This window comes from Heliconius melpomene, chromosome 10 (assembly GCF_056956725.1).
Source record: "Heliconius melpomene rosina isolate 202511_hmr_F chromosome 10, ASM5695672v1, whole genome shotgun sequence".
NCBI lineage: Eukaryota > Metazoa > Arthropoda > Insecta > Lepidoptera > Nymphalidae > Heliconius > Heliconius melpomene.
Genome location: NC_140398.1, coordinates 1,721,445 through 1,739,428, shown reverse-complemented (window position 1 = coordinate 1,739,428; position 17,984 = coordinate 1,721,445). Strand labels below are relative to the sequence as shown.

The 17,984-nt window shown below is 31.6% G+C and overlaps 2 protein-coding genes across 3 annotated transcripts in view; both read right to left on the bottom strand.

Annotated features, from left to right (window-relative positions):
* Positions 1–86: 86 nt before the first annotated feature.
* On the bottom strand, positions 87–1,779 carry LOC146535109 (GATA zinc finger domain-containing protein 1). The gene is made up of 3 exons (XM_085191161.1): positions 1,248–1,779; positions 713–899; positions 87–272 (listed from the first exon to the last, which is right to left on the bottom strand). The coding sequence occupies exons 1-3, from the start codon at positions 1,656–1,658 to the stop codon at positions 106–108; spliced, it is 765 nt and encodes a 254-aa protein (XP_085047287.1). The 5' UTR covers positions 1,659–1,779; the 3' UTR covers positions 87–105.
* Positions 1,780–3,571: 1,792 nt separating this feature from the next.
* Positions 3,572–17,984, bottom strand: part of Wnt2 (Wnt oncogene analog 2) — a 59,075-nt gene continuing 44,662 nt past the window's right edge. The window contains exons 5-9 of one of the 2 annotated variants that reach the window (XM_085191329.1): positions 11,837–11,948; positions 11,338–11,494; positions 8,061–8,260; positions 4,931–5,073; positions 3,572–4,693 (exon numbers count right to left, since the gene is read on the bottom strand). In XM_085191329.1, the coding sequence (XP_085047455.1) occupies positions 4,542–4,693; positions 4,931–5,073; positions 8,061–8,260; positions 11,338–11,494; positions 11,837–11,948 (764 nt within the window). In that variant the 3' untranslated portion in view covers positions 3,572–4,541. Of the gene's footprint in view, positions 4,694–4,930; positions 5,074–8,060; positions 8,261–11,328; positions 11,495–11,836; positions 11,949–17,984 lie in introns of both variants that reach the window. The other variant, XM_085191328.1, reaches the window with a different exon arrangement.

Genomic DNA, 17,984 nt, shown 5'->3' with positions numbered 1-17,984 from the left:
TATTGTCCTTATCTCTTGGTTCCCTCTGCCTGGGTAGGCAGGGTTGCTATATGAAGGATACAGTATGTAAGTTGAAGAAAAAAAAGTTATTAAGAATTTTTTTTATTATGTTCTCTCTTTAGATTCAAGTGTTGTCCAAATAAATCCATTATAATTATTCAATTCTGTATCTGTAAGGGGATAGGGAGTGTTGCTTGCTTTGTAATAATCAGATGGGGCATGCATTACAAATTCCATGTATTCTAATTTTCTTGGCAGATCTTCTTCAGGGCCTGGGAACACACAAAAAAAATGTTTTTAAAAATCAAAATATTTCAATAAAAAAAGTATTAACATTAAAATTGTATAAAATTTAAGTTAAGTTTAAGATATATTGTTTCATTTAAAATATTTGTCTTTTTTAAATTTGCTATTTATATATTTGTAAGAATTAATTTTTCAATTATAATAGTGTCAATAAATTGTTTTTTTAAAAAGTACTTAATTTTTTTTATTTTTTCATTATTTTACGTATGGAAACATATTCTACAAGCAGACAGATTTTTTACCTCTTTTATTACAGCTTATCAATACCAGTTACATGCTTTTTGACCTAAAAATAATCTACTAAATTCTTTCTTTATTTCAACATATCTAAAAATATTTCTAATAAGCAACTATACCAAAAAGAAAATATATTTAGCAAAAACATAAATGGAAAAAACCTTCATACCTATAATATAAGTAGCTGGATCAAATCCCTTTTCCGGAGGCGGGCTAGCCTTTGTAGGTAATAACCAGGTTATAACAGCACTCTTCTCACAATATTGGTCAGTTAAAAATCCTCTTATTTGAGCGTAATATGTATCTCCATTAACATCTATCATGGACACTATGTCACCAACTTGCATATATGTACCCTAATTAATAAAAAAAATTAAATTAATATATAATTGAAGCCATTCTGGAGAAAAAGTGATGTTTGCGAGTTAGATTGGCACTTAGGGATTTTTTTTTTATTTTCCCACACTGACAAGAAGAGTGATGTTAATTTTTGGAATACATGGGATATATCTAATTCAACATACACTAGGTTCTCTTTGCTCTATATATACTCTCCTATATATGGGATAAAGCATGAAGTATATAATTAAATTAAATATTTAATGCTAAGTACTTTAGCAATAATTATTGGAAATAATCGTTTGTGAACTTGGTTAAAATGGTCTTATGTAACTGCAATTTTGACTAAACAAAAATTTTCATACCTTAAAAAATAAATAATCACTTGTGACAACAGTAGCAGTGGCAGTTGGAGCTTTTAAAGGTTGTCTTTTAAAGATACTTCTGCGGCCTCTCCCACGAGGCGCCGCGGGCTTAGATGACGCTGGGGCCGGAGCTTTAGCTTTATATCGCGTTGATCGAGTACTTTTTCTTGTGCCTTTTCCAGTTGCTTTTGCAGGGGTAGTTTCACCTTCGCTTTTCCCATTTTTACCCTCAATTTCTTCTTTTTCCTCTTTTTTATCGTCACCTTCAGTTTTTACTGCGCTAGCTTCAGAGTTAATCTCTTTATTCACTGTGTTTGCTAAGTGACATTCGTTGCATATTTGACCGTTTTCTGCACTTCGCCAAAGAAATGAATCGTTAGTATTGCACTGAACACATGTAGGTTTTGGCATTTTTATAAAATTACATTGAGTTCAAAAGAAAATGTTTAGTTATTTTAATTTAAAAATTCACAACAATCTACATAAACAAATAAGCGACTGAACTATGAAGTTTGGTAAAATTAAGTTGTTGTCAAAGTGACAGATAAATAAGAAGCGTTATAAATACATTTTAAATAGATTTTTGAACGCAAATGAATTAATATGAAATAATAAATAATGATATATAATTAACTGAATCAATTATAATAAATATCTTTTTGTTTTCTTGTATATATTTTTACGTAAATATATATTTAAACGCTTAAATTAATTCATATTTGTTTTACCTCAACATGTATATAACGCCATCTCTTACCCAGAAGTCATTACATATTTTGCAACCAAAAAAATAAAATGAACTAAAATAAAGTATCCACAGACGACCTAACATTTCATTTGCATATAAATCTCGTTTTGGTGAATAATTGCCTGTATCTGATTACTTGTCGTTTGGATTTATTTTACGCGTAGTTTACGGCATGTTGTCAAGTTTAATTTATTACGTACAAACTATCACATGCATAGATTTATTTCACGATTTCAGATTGCATGAATTTACGTATCGGCGGTAAATGTCAACTAAAATTTAAGTTGAAATAAGTGCACCAAAACAAATGTGGCCTGCCGGATGTCGCGTCGCTGAAGATTAGTAGATTAAAAATATAAATCATTAACGACAGTTCTGTTATCTAAAAAGAAATTTTACTTACATTTAATCCCCACACTTTACTTAGGCAATCAGGCGCAATTTCTTGGTTAACATCTTTTTTTCATAGAAATATTGGAACATTATTTTATAATAATTTGATTCTTTTAGTAATTCTCTTTTTGTTTAGTAATTCATTTAGATTTTTTTTCTGATATGTTCGTTTTTTCAGTTCAATTTTTTCGTTAGATATATAGCGTGAATAACAACAAATAGTAACAGATAAATTATTTCTCATTAGAATGTATCTAAGTATTTGATAGAATACCAAAGGGAGGTGAAAGTGTAGATACTATTTACTAAACGTAAGTATGTATAATTATTTTGGAAGAGGAAAATGGTCTCATATATTATTTCTTAAAAATAAAACTAGCATTTAACAATTATCTATATACTTTTGGTATATAATAAAAACGAAATTCAATGACTTAAATCTTACCTACATAGCGTTCTTTGATAATAAATGAATAATTTCCTATTTTAAATCAATATTTTATCAAAATTCTAATATTCTAATATTAATGTGAAACGGTGTTACATTAAGATCGGTACGTACATATTTTTATATTTATTTTGAGACCTTCCCAACCTTCTATATATAGCAATTTCACTATACATTTGATAAAACAATATCGTTCTTTGATTAGAGACTCCGAAATTTAGAACAAAATTGAAGTCTCGTCTCGTCATTAAAAGTTTCTGACACATGAATTTCAATTGGAATTGAAATGGTATCCTTTGAAATAAGTTTTAACGAAGCCACGAGTTTTGTTTATGATAGAGTTTCTATATAGAACTAACCTTTGTTTTATTTTGGAATATTTTATTTAACCTTTTTTGTAATATATTAAGAATATTATATTTTATTTATTGAATGTCTATTTTTCTACACACAGTATCCTTCATAGCCAGTTAAGACACTTCATTCTCTATGCACCGCCCAATTTTTGAGACATTGCGTGTTGAGTGGAGGTAGCGGCAATGCCGTGCTTTGCCAAGTTAATAGAGTGACAATGAACGTATTAAATATTTCATTCCTCCAAGTGGGAATCGAACCCACTTTCGCCACCTGCACCACGACAGCCTCTATATTAAGTTAATTGTATAATTGTAGCTGTTTCTTAACTAGTGAGCATTTATAAAAAAAACAATACAAAGGATACAATAAAACAATGACAACAAGTGAAAAAAGTTTATTTAAAAGTCATCAATATCATGATATGAATAAGTTAGGCTTAAACTACGGAATGCATTATTTAGTACTTAGTTGTATGAAAAGTGATATTTTGTATTTAGGTACATATAATAATTAATTTGTAAAAGTTATTACTAATGAGATTATTATAAAATATTTTAACTTTTAAGTAAAAGTGCCGCAGTCGTGTCTCAATAAAAACTCTATACATGTGAGACAATTTAAAAAGAAAAAAATAATAATAAGAAATGAAAATTAAAAATATCAAAGTTAGCAAAAAAGGAATACATCCTTTTCGTACTCTCTTCTTTAATGAATAATATTTTAATAAGAGTACTTTTCGTTTATAATATTAAATTTCATAAATACATACAATATCAATATGTTGTATAAGTCATATATTTTATTTTATAGTAGGTATAAAGGTTATTTTACAAAGTAATATTATGCTAGTGAAAATAAAATAATATATTGAGGAAAATATCAGAGGTTATTTTTAAGAAAAACAAAACGCTCTTATGTGCTACCAATAAATATGTTAAGTAAGTACATGCTTTTTTTAGTAATAAAATTAAAGACATAATTAAATTATAAGTACAAAGAAAACAAACACAGTAGAGTGACCGTTTTTTAAGTCACAATGCACTTTAAATAGTAAAGAGGACAATACAGTAATAAAGCGTAGTAAAAAATTACAAAATTTATTAAGTTTTACAAAACATTTATGCCGCTTATACACTTATATACTTAACGTTATAAAGCTGAAGAGTTTGTTTGGTTGAACGCGCTAATCTCAGGAACTACAGGTTTGAATTGAAAAAAATATTTTTTGTGGTGGATAGTCCATATATCGAGGGATGTTATAGGCTATGAGCTATATTACATCTTGCTTAAAATAACATTAAACTTAAACTATAAAAGTTCACTTCAGCTATTCGTCGCTAGATGGCTCTTATTTACAAACGTGAACTTCGTTCCTGATGACGCACTTGTCGCACGACACTCGACAACACCAGTGGAAACGACAGTGGCATTTCGTCTCTTCTTCCGTTTTAACTGTGTTGTAGCCGCGTCCGCAGCACAGTGTTTCACAGCCGTCTTCGCCTGTAAATGAAATGAAAAACATGTCCTAAATATACTTACAGTAATATTTTTGAAATAATAAAATGCATAAGATATTTTCTAAACATGCATAAGAAATAAAATATTTTTCTATCAAAACGCAACGAGACATAAAAAACTTATTCCTTCGTTTGAAGCTTTTTTAAAATTTTAAAATCAGTTCAAATAAAATGAATTTTAAGTTAATAAAAATTAACAGCTATATTAATCCCAGATTACCTCTAGAAGTCCTATTACAATGTCTTCCGTGAGTACCAAAGGAACCAGTCGTGACATCAGGCTCACAGTACGAAGGGGATGGCTCGAGAAACACTAGTTCTGACTTGCGGGGCTGCCTGCCTACACCTGCGTTTTGCCTTGTCCTGTAAACATTTAAATAGGAATAAGTATCATTAGTACCTACCTAATCGTGAATTAAGTGTTATTTTACGTTTTCTTTCCCGACTGCTAAGGAAGGGTTATATATATATTTTAACTTAACATTACAGACACGTGGTCTGTTATATTTTACGTAGTTTCAATTTGAATCCACAGCCCTCGTTTTGACAGGCTGGGCTGTTGCAACTGTCTCACAACAGAATTAACATTTTATTCTTTAGCATACAGGCAATATAAACTGACAGCTTATAAATAATTACACTATAAAATTATGTTTAAATGAAAATATATTATATATAAAATATTCTCAAAACATTGTATATTCTTAAAAGTATACTATATTTTTAAGAATTTTTGTTAGCCTACAAAAGTTGACTTACAGTATACTCAATGCGTGGGTCGGGAGTTCAATTCCGGCACGTTTTATTACTATATTATGTACGTTTCATACAAATATTTCTCATGGCTCTCTTGAGAAAAGGTGCATAATTTCCATCAATGAGCACGTATTGTAGCGACATCAAAACATAATATGAGATACGTGTTTGGCTCAGAGTCAGACCTCATGTTCCTCCTGTTGTGACCTCGCGTTAAAGTTCGGGAGATCGAAAGTTAGAGGGCGAATATTCGATCTGTTATATTCATTTCTGATTGCTTCACTCGTCGAGGAAATAAATAGTTGTTAAATTACTTTACTATTGAGAAATTGAAAGAAAAAGATATTTAAAAAAATACTAAATAAATATCACGTCTAATAATAAGAAAACCAGTCTTGGCGCATGTACACAAGTGTGACACAACTGGTTGTGGGTTCGATCCCCACTCGAGAAAATGAAATGAAGGTAGAATTGAAACAAAAATATATAGGTAATTTATGATATAACTAGTGTACATTTAAAAATAATATTTTAACTTATATTTTATGATATATAACGGGAAGGAAAGTCTAATATATTAATATGTAAATCTAAATATTTCTACACATAATTTCTTGTTTATGATAATAACTTGTCAATAATTTGTATAAAATAAAAGCTTAATTCACACCCGAGATATTTTAGATATGATAAAAAGAGAGAAAAGTGGTTAGCGTTGTTTTTTCTATGGTTCTTATTTTTTTTCTTTTACAGCAAGGTTTTCTTTTAAAACAATAAAAAGAACACAATATAAGCCTGCTTCTTTCATAAATTTCCAAGCGGTAAGCAAATACATACTTTTTCCTTAGTAAAGCAGACCGTTAGAGCAATAGAAAAGTGAACTAGTCATAAATTATAAATTTATTATTTTTATAAATTAATATCGATACCGTGAGTCAGAGTTGGCCTTGGAGAATTTTAATTATTTATATCGTATAAAAATGTTAAAGTGTAATTTTAAACAGCAGGTGTCACATTTTTTTATATAATATAATTCAACTATTTCTTTATGAATTTTAATATTTTTTCTAAGTAGAAATATGTTAGCTTACGATACTCACTTGGGGAATATATTTTAGAGATTATATTTAAACTATTTTAATTTCTTAGTTCTGATAGGACATGGTGTGGCGTTTAGTTCCGCAACTATCGAGTAAGTATCTTGACACTTGAAAAAATGAAAGGCTGAAAGTGGGGAATGGAACTTAACATTAGGTTCCCTCACCCTCTCCTGATGTATGCGGGATACTGCGTGAACCTTAAAAAATAATATTTTACCTTGTTTTTCGCTTTAACCAAATATGCAAGAATGCCGAGTTCAAGTTCTAATCAAAAAAGCAAAATTATTTTACATATTTTCTGGTTCCGTGTGCTGTAAAAGGCAACATAAGGCCTTATAAGGCAATTCTGCTTCTACATACTATCATGATATTGGCTATATCGGAAATAGGGGATAGCGTTTATTGTGCTAGGTATTAAATATAAGAAATCCAACTTTAAACTTAGATACAATGTATTTTAACTGCAAGCTGTAAATTTTAGTTTACGTTTGTTATTATTTTGTTATAACGCGCAGTTGAGTTCCACCACTGAATTAGTAATGTCTCTTAAAAAATTGAAGCTGTGAAATGTCTGGTAATAAGGTTCTCTCTTAGTATTTTAACAATCCATCTCACTATGCGAAAAGAGTTAAGATACAATAATAATACAAAAATATTTGATTGAGTAACGGATCTCAACGCCGCGTTTTGCCTCGTTTATAGAGGCGAGGAATTGAAAATATTTCATTATCTCGAGTGACAATCGAACCCAAAACCTGTCACGTTTACGCCACGCTCGCGCCGCGCCTGACGTCAATTAAAATATAATGTATAAAATATAATATAAATATAATACTCGTATATTAAATAAAAAAATAGTCAGTATATTTTACTTTGTACTGGTGACAGGTGGGCACGTATGAGTCACTCCGTCGTCCGGTCGGTGTCTAAGGTCAAAGTTGCAAAATAATTTCATATTCATGATATCTCATGTCTAGCAGCGATCGCTACTAAATTCACACACTTGTCTTTTATGGTGGAAACTCCAATATTTCATTATTACAACTTGAAATATATTTAAATATTTTGAAATATTTTTCTTTAGCTTTATGCAACGTCCCGCATAGGTAAAGGGAACCTTTTTTTTAGGGAAAGGACAAGGCAAACGAGCGTCCACTGTGCTATCACAGTGTTAAGACATTCCTATCCTCACTTCCGCCCAATTGTTAAGACATTGCGTGTTATGTTGCGGAACACAGCAACGCCGCGATGTCTTGTTAGCAAACAAGAGCAAAGATATTAAAATGATCCATTCTTTTATTGAGAATCGGGAATCGAATCCATAGTTTTAAGCTCAACGCTGTACTCCAAAGCAGGGTAGACAGAGATACGTGAGAACCTAATGTTAAGACAATCCGTTCTCATGGAGACATTTCTGTTTCCCACTGTCCACCAAATTCTGGAGATAATATCTTGATATAATAACTATTCTAAATATTCATTCAAATAACTCACCGTCGTATAACAAGATGCGTCTGAGGCGCGTGTACAGCAGGCGGCGGGTGAGGTGTCACCAGTCGAGCCCTATGGTACTTCTCCCTGAGAGCGGCGCCCACCGCCCTGAACGGTGGCAGGGCACGCCAGCAGGTCCGCACCGCGCAGGACCCGGAGACGCCGTGACATTTACATTCACGTCGGACTAGGTCTTTAACCATCTGGTAAGGAGTTAATCGAAATTACTATTTAAAAAAATCTTCCACAAACAATAAGTTTTCCTTTAGCTGCACGCTGCATTCACGCATTATTTTTTACTATATTACCTATATGACACATTGCAGGAAAGGCAGAAGATAAATAAGAAAATCATTAAATTATTTTAATTTGAAAGAAATAACCAAATTAAAATAATTGTGGCGATGCCGACTTAATTTTTTTTAGATATACTTACATTATATTTCTCTTAGAACTTAGTTATTAAGGACATTAAAGGTATTTAAGATTTATTATTTTTGCTTTACAATTATTTGACCAGTTCAATTTTTTTTGTATAAAACAAAACCTACACAAACAAAAACATTCTTCTTGATTTTATATAGCTTATAATAAACCATGTTTTTTGCTACACTTAGCAAGTGATAATGTGAGATGTGCTATGCTAGTAGAACTATAATTTAAAAAATAAAAACATCCACGCAGTAGCTATCTCTCACAGAAAATTACCTCTAATAATCACCGTCACTTCCTCTATACTCGTTTATCTCAGTCTATTTAAATTATACATATAGATATATGCATATTATAATTATTAACTTGTAGCTTACGTTTTTATAAGTTTTTTTTATATACCATCGTAATGTACAGCGTATATCAGGGAAACATAACTAGTAACAAGACAAAGCGCGACATTAAGGTACACTACACAAAGGTACACTAAAAATAGTAAGTTTAAGCCATAAAAATAAAAGTTAGTAACCAATAAATAAGCTGAGATAGCAAATCATTCACCATTTTCTTTTACATACAAATACCAAGAAACCTATCGAAATGACCAAACGGTCAATTGATTATACGTGAAGAATGTATGTATGCATGAAGTAGAATACATAGTAGTATGGCTGTTTACGTCATAACTTCGTGTGTTCCGCAATAATGCAATGATTTTGTCCTCCGGCACCTCTTAGAGGCTTTGGAGAATGTCTATCTTTATTAGGTAGGAGAATTTTCTGCTTATTTTATTTATATTTATAGTATTTTATGAATATATAGAGTCTATTGTGGACAGCGCTTGATTCAAAACATATTTAGGAGGATAAATTATTTTGATTTCCCTGTACTGGTAACAAGTCTTTTTATTAATGTTATTGTTCGTAGTCGTCTGTTAAACATAAAATAAACATTACTTTCATTTAAATTTGGGTAATCTTTTTTACAAATTATGGTTTAAATTTGTTACCATATTTGATTATCGAAAAGATAAATAAAAATACACGCTACATGACTTTTTATACTTTAAAAAAGTACCAGTTCTTACCATTACCAAATATTTTCAACTTTTCACATAATCATCCAAAATTTATTACACCAACATTAGATATATCACAAAATTATACGTTAAAAAGCACTTAAATGAACATAACTATCTCAAATTTAAGATTTTTGCATACTACAAATACCTTCAATGTTTTCAACCTATAATTTTTGGGTGTTTTCTTAAAATGACTACTTGGCATAATATCTTTAATATGCTAAAATGCATGTGAGTCAAAATCACGATGTGGAGATCACCTCGGGGCAAAGGTAGACCCTTATTTCGAACAATACATAATTGGACCCCCCGGCTCGCTTCGAGGAAAGCTATGGAAAATTTCTATGATATGTGATTAGGAACTATCTAGACGTGTTCTTGAGAATTGGGAATATTTTAGAATTATACCTTTTGGCAGGCAAAATAGGCGTAATTTATGTTATAGTTCTAAGTTTGATAGTCGATAGGTAGTCGACGGAAACGAAAACGAGTCGGAGGAAATTATTATTATCAGAAGTTAGACAAAGTGCAACATTGTGGTTTGTGATGTGTCAAAAATGATCTGATAATGAAGTTTGAATACCAACTACGACAAAATAAAAAAAGTTACTGAACATAAAATGTCTCAAAAATTGAGGGGAATGTGAGGAACCTTTTTCTTCCCTCTGACTATCCTGTTATAAGCAGGATACCCTTTATTCTGCTATAAAATAAACTCGTGAATCTTAGCTCAGCATATCTATGCAAAAAACACCATATCCCTGATAAAATTTCTTGCAAAAACCTCACTATTTATTAATACTTTCTGTTTAATTTATAAAAATTATACACATAAGTAAAAAGATCAACGAACACAACCAACAGTTAAAGAAATCGTTCGACATTACTAGAAATTATGCTAATATGTGTATTACCCGGAGTAGATGTCATTTGAATGGGATATCCTCCGTTCGAAAAGATTACTCATTAATATAAAGTAGTGATTTGTTCGAATACACCAATTGAAATGGAGATTGGTATGAACTGGACTGTATAAATAGAAATAATGGTAGATACAACGGTCTTTAATTACGACGATGACACATAGAAGGCTGTAGGTTCGAATTTTGTACTAAGTGATGTTTATAGCTAAAATGTGATCTTATATGGGAAAATAGACTAATAGGCTTTTACATTAATATTGAATCTTTTTGGATAGAAAATTTTGATGATCTATCTACTTCGTTGATTTAGGAGATTATGAATATAAGGTCTATTCAACAGCTAGAAACATAAAACAAGAGTCACTAATTCGATATATAAGTATTTTGTTCCTATTTATAGAGAACCTGTAATTAGATTAAGATAGATACGATAAGCACTCATCACTTATATCTAATCCGGAAGGGAAAAGATAATTGATAATTAATTTATTGGAATCAAATAACAGGAATAAAGAGTGGAAGACATAATCTTGTCAGATGCTTAATGCTTAAGCTTAGTAAAGGACTTATTACAATACAGTTTACGCTATATTATGCTCGCATTTGGCAGGGATGAGTAGGGGAAATCTAGTTTTACCGTCTACCCAAAGCGGGACACGCGCTTTGACTTTTTACCAGTCTTATAAACAAATATCACTAAAGAAGTCTTACAGAAAAAAAGATCAACAGACGAAAATCTATATATTCTAAGAAATAAGCATTCTATAAAATATGGCAAAAGAACTTTAAAGCGATGATTCTAGAAAGCTATGGCTACCATTAGATTTGGTAATACCTCGCTCACCTTCCTGCCCACCCGGTTGTTGTGTAAGTTCATCAAACTCCTCGCGTCTTCTTCCATTTCTCGGGAGTCAAGGAACCGTCGGGAGAATCTCGCGCCGTAAGCTGCTTCCCCACATCCACCCCATTGGAACTGCTCGGTGGGATTTGGTGAACGACGTCTGTATCATATAGGATAGTATGAATTAAGAATCAGAATTGTTGAGTGGTGGAACTCAACGCCGCGCTTTACCTTGTTACTTAAGTGAAGAAATGATGCGCTTTGTCTATTACTTACTATTTATAATTCTTATGTGGATATGACAAGTTTAAATTTGAGATGTTCCGTGTAGAGTCGCGGATTCACCAGATAAGGGAAATGAAAATACAATTCAATAAGTGGGGATCGAATCCAAAACCACCACTGACTGCAATAACATGGATACTAACTCGAATACATACGCGTAAAGCGTCATATAATGTTTTCATGATAAAAATGTTATATATGTAAAGATATTTTTTACCTATTAGAAGTACACCCACAGGCGGGCAGGTCGCCGCGCGCGCACGCTGTGCTCAACGCGTGGGTCACACCGGCTGACGTTATCGCGTACGTAAACGCCGCTTCTCTGGTAGCTTAAATTAAAAAGATAATTAAAATACGTTTTAGGCCTGGATACGTCATTACTCTAGTTACCATTCAATTTCAAGAAATTATTGAGCATTACATTATAGCGGGAATCGAACCCGTAACTATTATCATCAAAATATACCATAGAGCCAAGATAATCTCAAATTTATTTTATTTTTAGTTATAAATAAGCTTTCATCGTCAGAGTAGCATAATATTAGCATACTTGAAGATATATGTATGTAGATTTAAGCGCCGCTTCTGTATAAATAACTGGATCGAAGTCATCGTGCCTGAGACGATGTTAATAGGATTCTATGAAATGTATGATAAAGAAATAGATTGGTTATTTTCAAAGGTGAGTATTGGTTTCACGCCTTAGAGTGTAAATACAGGGAAATCATAGTGAACCTAGCATTTAGCCACCTCAGGTTAAGACCATGGTTTTTTGTCACTCCGTTGTGATATGTTGTGCTTAGTGGCGGTTTGTTTAATTAGAGCGAGGAAATAAAATATTTTTTCCAAGTGGGCCTTGAATCAGCAAACATCGCGTCAAACGTCAGGTGCTATCCTATTGATCCACGATAACCTCATTGCTGCATTCTTATTGCTTATTGCATTCTTTGTTATAAGTGTCAAAAAATATGTGTATTTTTAGGAACCTAGTGTTAAAACACCACCCTCATGCTCCTAAATTTTGGAAGCATTTGGTGCTGCGACAATTTTAAAAAGTAATTAATAATACTTTTTAATAATAAGAAAATGATATTAATTTATTTATATGGAAAATGGTAAACGAAACGTTTTGGACTTCTTAGATAATGCAGAAATACTTTAAGCCTAAAGTTAATTCGTACCTTACTAGTCTCTCCTAACGCTCTTTATTATTAAGTCACGCTGTTCTCCGCTTTCCGCCCGAATCAGCGCATTAGGATTTGAATGAAATTTCAAACTTTCACAGTTTTTTATTATTATACGTCTATACGTGTTATAAAGTTATAATTATATGTTGATTAGTATCATTCACGTCGACAATTATAATTTTTGTTTATCTAATATAAGGCAGGTGGCGCTTTATCCAAATTGAGATCTAAACACCTTCATTCTACATAAAGTTACGTACATACAAAAAATAAAAATTCGTGTTGATGTCCAGTCGGTTGTATGAATTATTTTCATTTCCTTGCTTCTGGTGATAATGACAAAGCTTTGAGGTCCACTACTCAAGACGTCAACGTTTCGAAAATCCTAGGTTACATTAACTTGAGGTCGTTGTGGCGCAGTGGTTGTGAATGAATTATTGACGCTCTAGTAATAAAGCAAAGTGCGTCGTTGAATTTCGCTACTCAAAATCGACATGTCTTGAAAATAAGGCGGTGCTTTGGGGACGGCAGTGTCTTAATTCTAGGTTCCATCTGTCTAGGTATATGGTGGATTTAGGTTTTTAACTTCTCGATATGAAGCTTCAAAATAAAGTAATTTAATTCCGTTTTGTTACCAGAGCCACCTCGAATATCGCATTTATAATCGGTTGCTGTGCCGCTACGCCCCAATGACATGCAGATTACAAAAGTATATAGAGATCTTAATTATGTTGTAACCTAATTGATTAAAAATTACTAACTAAAATTTAAATTTATATTTCCATTACTTCGCTTTGGTGTCGAGGCAAAGCGCGGCGTTGAGTTACGCCACTCCAATACGCAATGGAAAGCGGCGGCGGGAGTGGAAAGTCCAGAATTCAAAGGAAAGCGGGAAACGGAGTACCTTAACACTAGGTTCCCTCTGCCTACCCTGCTGTGCGCGGGTTAATTTTTTTTGTAAAAAAATAGATACAAGAGTATATCCTCAGCCTTATCTAATCGTGATATTTACCGCTTGTCAGCCACTACGGGTTAATAAGTCAATTAGCGATCGTGCAACGCCTGCAATATACATACATTATATGTAATATACACCTTTTCATTTGCATATATATTAATATACGAATATATGTAACATAAGTGGCAATATAAACTAGGATAACAGGTTCGAATTTTTAAAATAAATAATAGGTTTTGACTCTAAAGTAGCGTAAGATTTCATGAAATATTGTAAGTTTCTTCGTTATCATATTAATTATTTAATCAAAGTAACGTATAAGTATTTCACAAAAATATATTTACCAACAAAATTCTATTTAATTTATATCCCTACATAATAAACATAGCCACTTCATTAGTTAACCAAAAAAAAGAACTATATGAGACATGCATCAAATAAATTAATCTTATGTTAATTATTATAAAGTAATAAAGGTCTATCATGTCCCACAATCAAATATTTACGAGTTACAAACTACGTATTAATAGGTTCTAAACAAAACTATAAAATGTTTGTTTTTTTTTTTTTAATTTACATAATTTCGATTTCACTTCATTAATATCATAACTGAGTATCGAAATAGGAAATGTTCATCATTTATATGAAATCAATATATTGGTCATATTTTATGTATATTATAACTATTAAAAATGCCGTAAATGTATAGACGGCACGACTGTAAACGTGACGGTAGTGGGTTTGATTGCCAGTCAGGGAAAGTTATTTTTTCGTCACTCTGGTAATAAACAAAAGCGCGGTTTTGGGTTCCCCCATTTAACATGCAAAGTCGCGAAAATTGGGGGTGTGCGGGAAACGGAGTGACTTAACACAAGGTTCCCTATGGCTGCCCTGGGGTACGTTGAATACAGCCTTAAATATAATTAATATTAAGTGTACGATTGCTATTTATTTTCACAACCTTGTAGTTTGGTTAAATACAAAAGAAATTCACAAAAGAATTCCCGCTAAAACAACCTGTCATCGTAAAATGTCGGAATGTAAACAAAATGGTGCATACAAAAGTCATTCCAACATATCTCTCAATTAACATTGCGGTATAAATAATTTTCAACAGACAAAGTGACAGCTCGAAAATACTAGGTAGGCGTATGTACTCGACTTCTTTATAGGTATAGGTTCTTTATAGGTATAATATTTTCGTATTGAATTAATTATTTTCTTTTCCTCGTTCTGGTAACAAGACAAAGAGACACTCATACTTCCACGCTTTTATTCTGCAAAATAGGTTTTTACCTAAGATTGGTTCTTTAAAGGGTTTATTTTTGGCTTTTTTTGACGTTTAATTTTATTTTGAATTGTCAATATATTTTTAATTTTTTTTTTTGCAATTTTTTCCACAAAATCTTGCATTGTGTCGATAAAACCTAGTATACAGACATTCCATTCCATTCATCACATTCCGCCTGAATTCGACATGTTGTGCGTTGCGAATGGAACTCAACGCCGCATTTCAGCTCAAAATACAACTATACCCTTGATTGACGATCAAATTCACACATTTTTTTTTAATATACATATATTTTTTTTACTTCCTGTGTAATCTGAGCCAGTACCGACTATTACCGTTTTAATCAGGCCAATGGCGCTTATAATCATCTTGTTTTCTAAAAACCACCGCCTCACGATTTGTCGTGTCTGTCAGAGTAAAATTAATTCATGGTTCTATAAATACCATATTCTATGCAAATTATGTAAAATAAAGGATACTTATTTGTTTAAAGACAAAGAACAAAACAACCAATCCATTTCAATAAAACGTGAATATAACTCTTTTATTTATAGTCTGTATCATGATTTAATTATTTATTATAATTTTGTATCTGCGTACTACAAGAAGTTTCAATCTTGAAATGAGTTTCTAGTTCGTGATATGTGCCTTGTTTATTTTTTCACGAAATCTTAAGACAAGGATTTGTGCAAATAAAACTTTTGTTTTGTATCTATTAATATCTTCAAAAGAAATAAACATATAGTAATGTAAGATTCATTTTATACTGCGAACTGTGAAATTGAGATCGTCATTGTTAGGTCTGTTTATTTTGCAGATTCTTTTTATATTCATTTATCTACCACGTTACGTGTAAATTCTTGTAAAACTTTAACTATGTAACCAGCTAACTTTGATTTATTAGACAGATATATTCACACTTAAACTAATGACAAAAAGAAAGAAAGAAAACGGTATCTCAAGATCAACGTCAGACTTGAGAACGGTTTATAAATTCTCATAATCGCTAAAATATTCAAATAAAGGAATATATGAACTGTGCACAATTTTTTGCAGTTTCGTACTTTACTCCCATCAGTGTAACCAGAAAGAACAGACCGCTAAACGCAACGTACTGCATAACTATTTCAATCAATAAAAATAAGTAAGTAAATAAACACCGAACGTACCAAAGTGTCCTCCTGCCTCTTACAGAACTCACTCTACCTCAATAAATCATATACATACATATGATATTAAAATTAATAATTTTCAGCAATAAAATATAAATAAAAAAAAATCAATTAAATTGAATTTTACACAAACATCGTGAGGTATAAACGCGACGGCCGACGCATTAAACAAACAAGTCAATTAGCCGTCGCGTATAAATCACACAGTGTGGGTGTGAGGCTTTCCGATAATACCTTTTTCTTGATTAACTATTTGTATAACTGTCGTTCAATTTGATGAGATTTTTATAGTGGCTGTGAGAATTTTGATTGTGCTTTTATCAAAATATTGTTATTTTTATGAGAGTTTATTAGAAATATCATCGTTAACTGTAGTTATGAATATCTTTCCTCTTTCCGTTTGTAAAGACATAAGGTACATTTTAGATGTGCATTTAAATCTATGAATTTTTATATCTACGACATTGCGTGTTGAGTGGTGAAACTCAACGCCGCGCTATGTCTTCTTACCAGAACCTCTAATATATAGCTGACTAAATGACCCAATGTAAGTGCGATGGTCGTTGATTCGGTACCCACTCGGGAAAATGATTACTTTAAATTTAAATTTAAATTTAACTTGAGCCCCGCCGCCACAACCGCTCGTGTCTATAGTCACACGCTTGTGCCCTTGCGCCACTACTGGCCTATTCATTAATTAATAATTAATAGTGTTCACCATTAATTAATAATGAATTAAAATATATTCAATTAACAGGTGTTTGGTTAATTTTTTTGATTCTTCCGTCGATAACTTTTAGTGTTATTTTAGTGTCTATAATTACATAGATTATCTAATATAATATATATTAATAATTGGCGATAATATGTGTTTGATTAAGATTAAATCGTAATTAATTTAATTTAATAATAATAGATAAGTAGCTTGGAATTTAAAATTCTTGGAGTTTTACGTCGTGAATTGATATTAAAAATTTCAACAGGCTGTTTAGGAGGATGTCGTGGCCATCAGCACAAGGTCTGACAGTAACCGTGACTGCTGTGGGTTCGATTCCCATTTGGTGGAATGATTTTTTTCACTGTTCGCTCTGGTAACAAGAAAAAGCGTGGATTTGAGTTCCACCACTCAACACGCAATATCCCGAAAATTGGGTGCGAAATGGGGAACAGAGTGTTCTAAAATTAGATCTCCTCTGTTTTTCCTGAAGTGCGGAAAGCCTAAGTTTTTTTAGTATGATTTCAAGAGCGGCTTTGGATATCAGAAATAATCACGATCGATCGATAATATCGATACCAAATTAGGAGAATAGATGAGTTCTAATAATATATTTTCTCGGTTTATGTTGATTGAACTATACAAAATTAAATTAATAAAAGATAATATTCTTTTATAAAATATAATAGAAATTATTTATCTGTTTCAATCGATTTAAACGTTTTAAAATCAATAAAACAAAGTCAATTCGACCATTAGCAATTATTATATAGATACGCTAAAATAGTTTTTGTCTGATACACAAGAAAAAATATATCGTTCAAGCTAGATATTTGCATTCATTTATAAGTCAATAACCTACAAAGCTTTTAAATACGAACATTATTCCTAATGCATAAAGAATATTTTATATACTAATTATACTAAGAATTTACTTGTGACTTTGCTCTCAAAGGCTAATGAAAATAACTGAGTTACATATAGCCCACAGTCTTACCTGAAAAATGGACTGCCGAAAAAAAAAATCGAGTCAGTCGTTCCT

What these genes read in the sequence shown, in the direction of transcription:
- LOC146535109 (XM_085191161.1), bottom strand. Translation starts at nt 1,658, where the DNA reads ATGCCAAAACCTACATGTGTTCAGTGCAATACTAACGATTCATTTCTT. An exon ending in GTGATTATTTATTTTTTAAG is followed by an intron (nt 900 to 1,247) that starts GTATGAAAATTT and finishes TTTATTAATTAG; the next exon opens with GGTACATATATGCAAGTTGG. An exon ending in TCCAGCTACTTATATTATAG is followed by an intron (nt 273 to 712) that starts GTATGAAGGTTT and finishes GTGTGTTCCCAG; the next exon opens with GCCCTGAAGAAGATCTGCCA.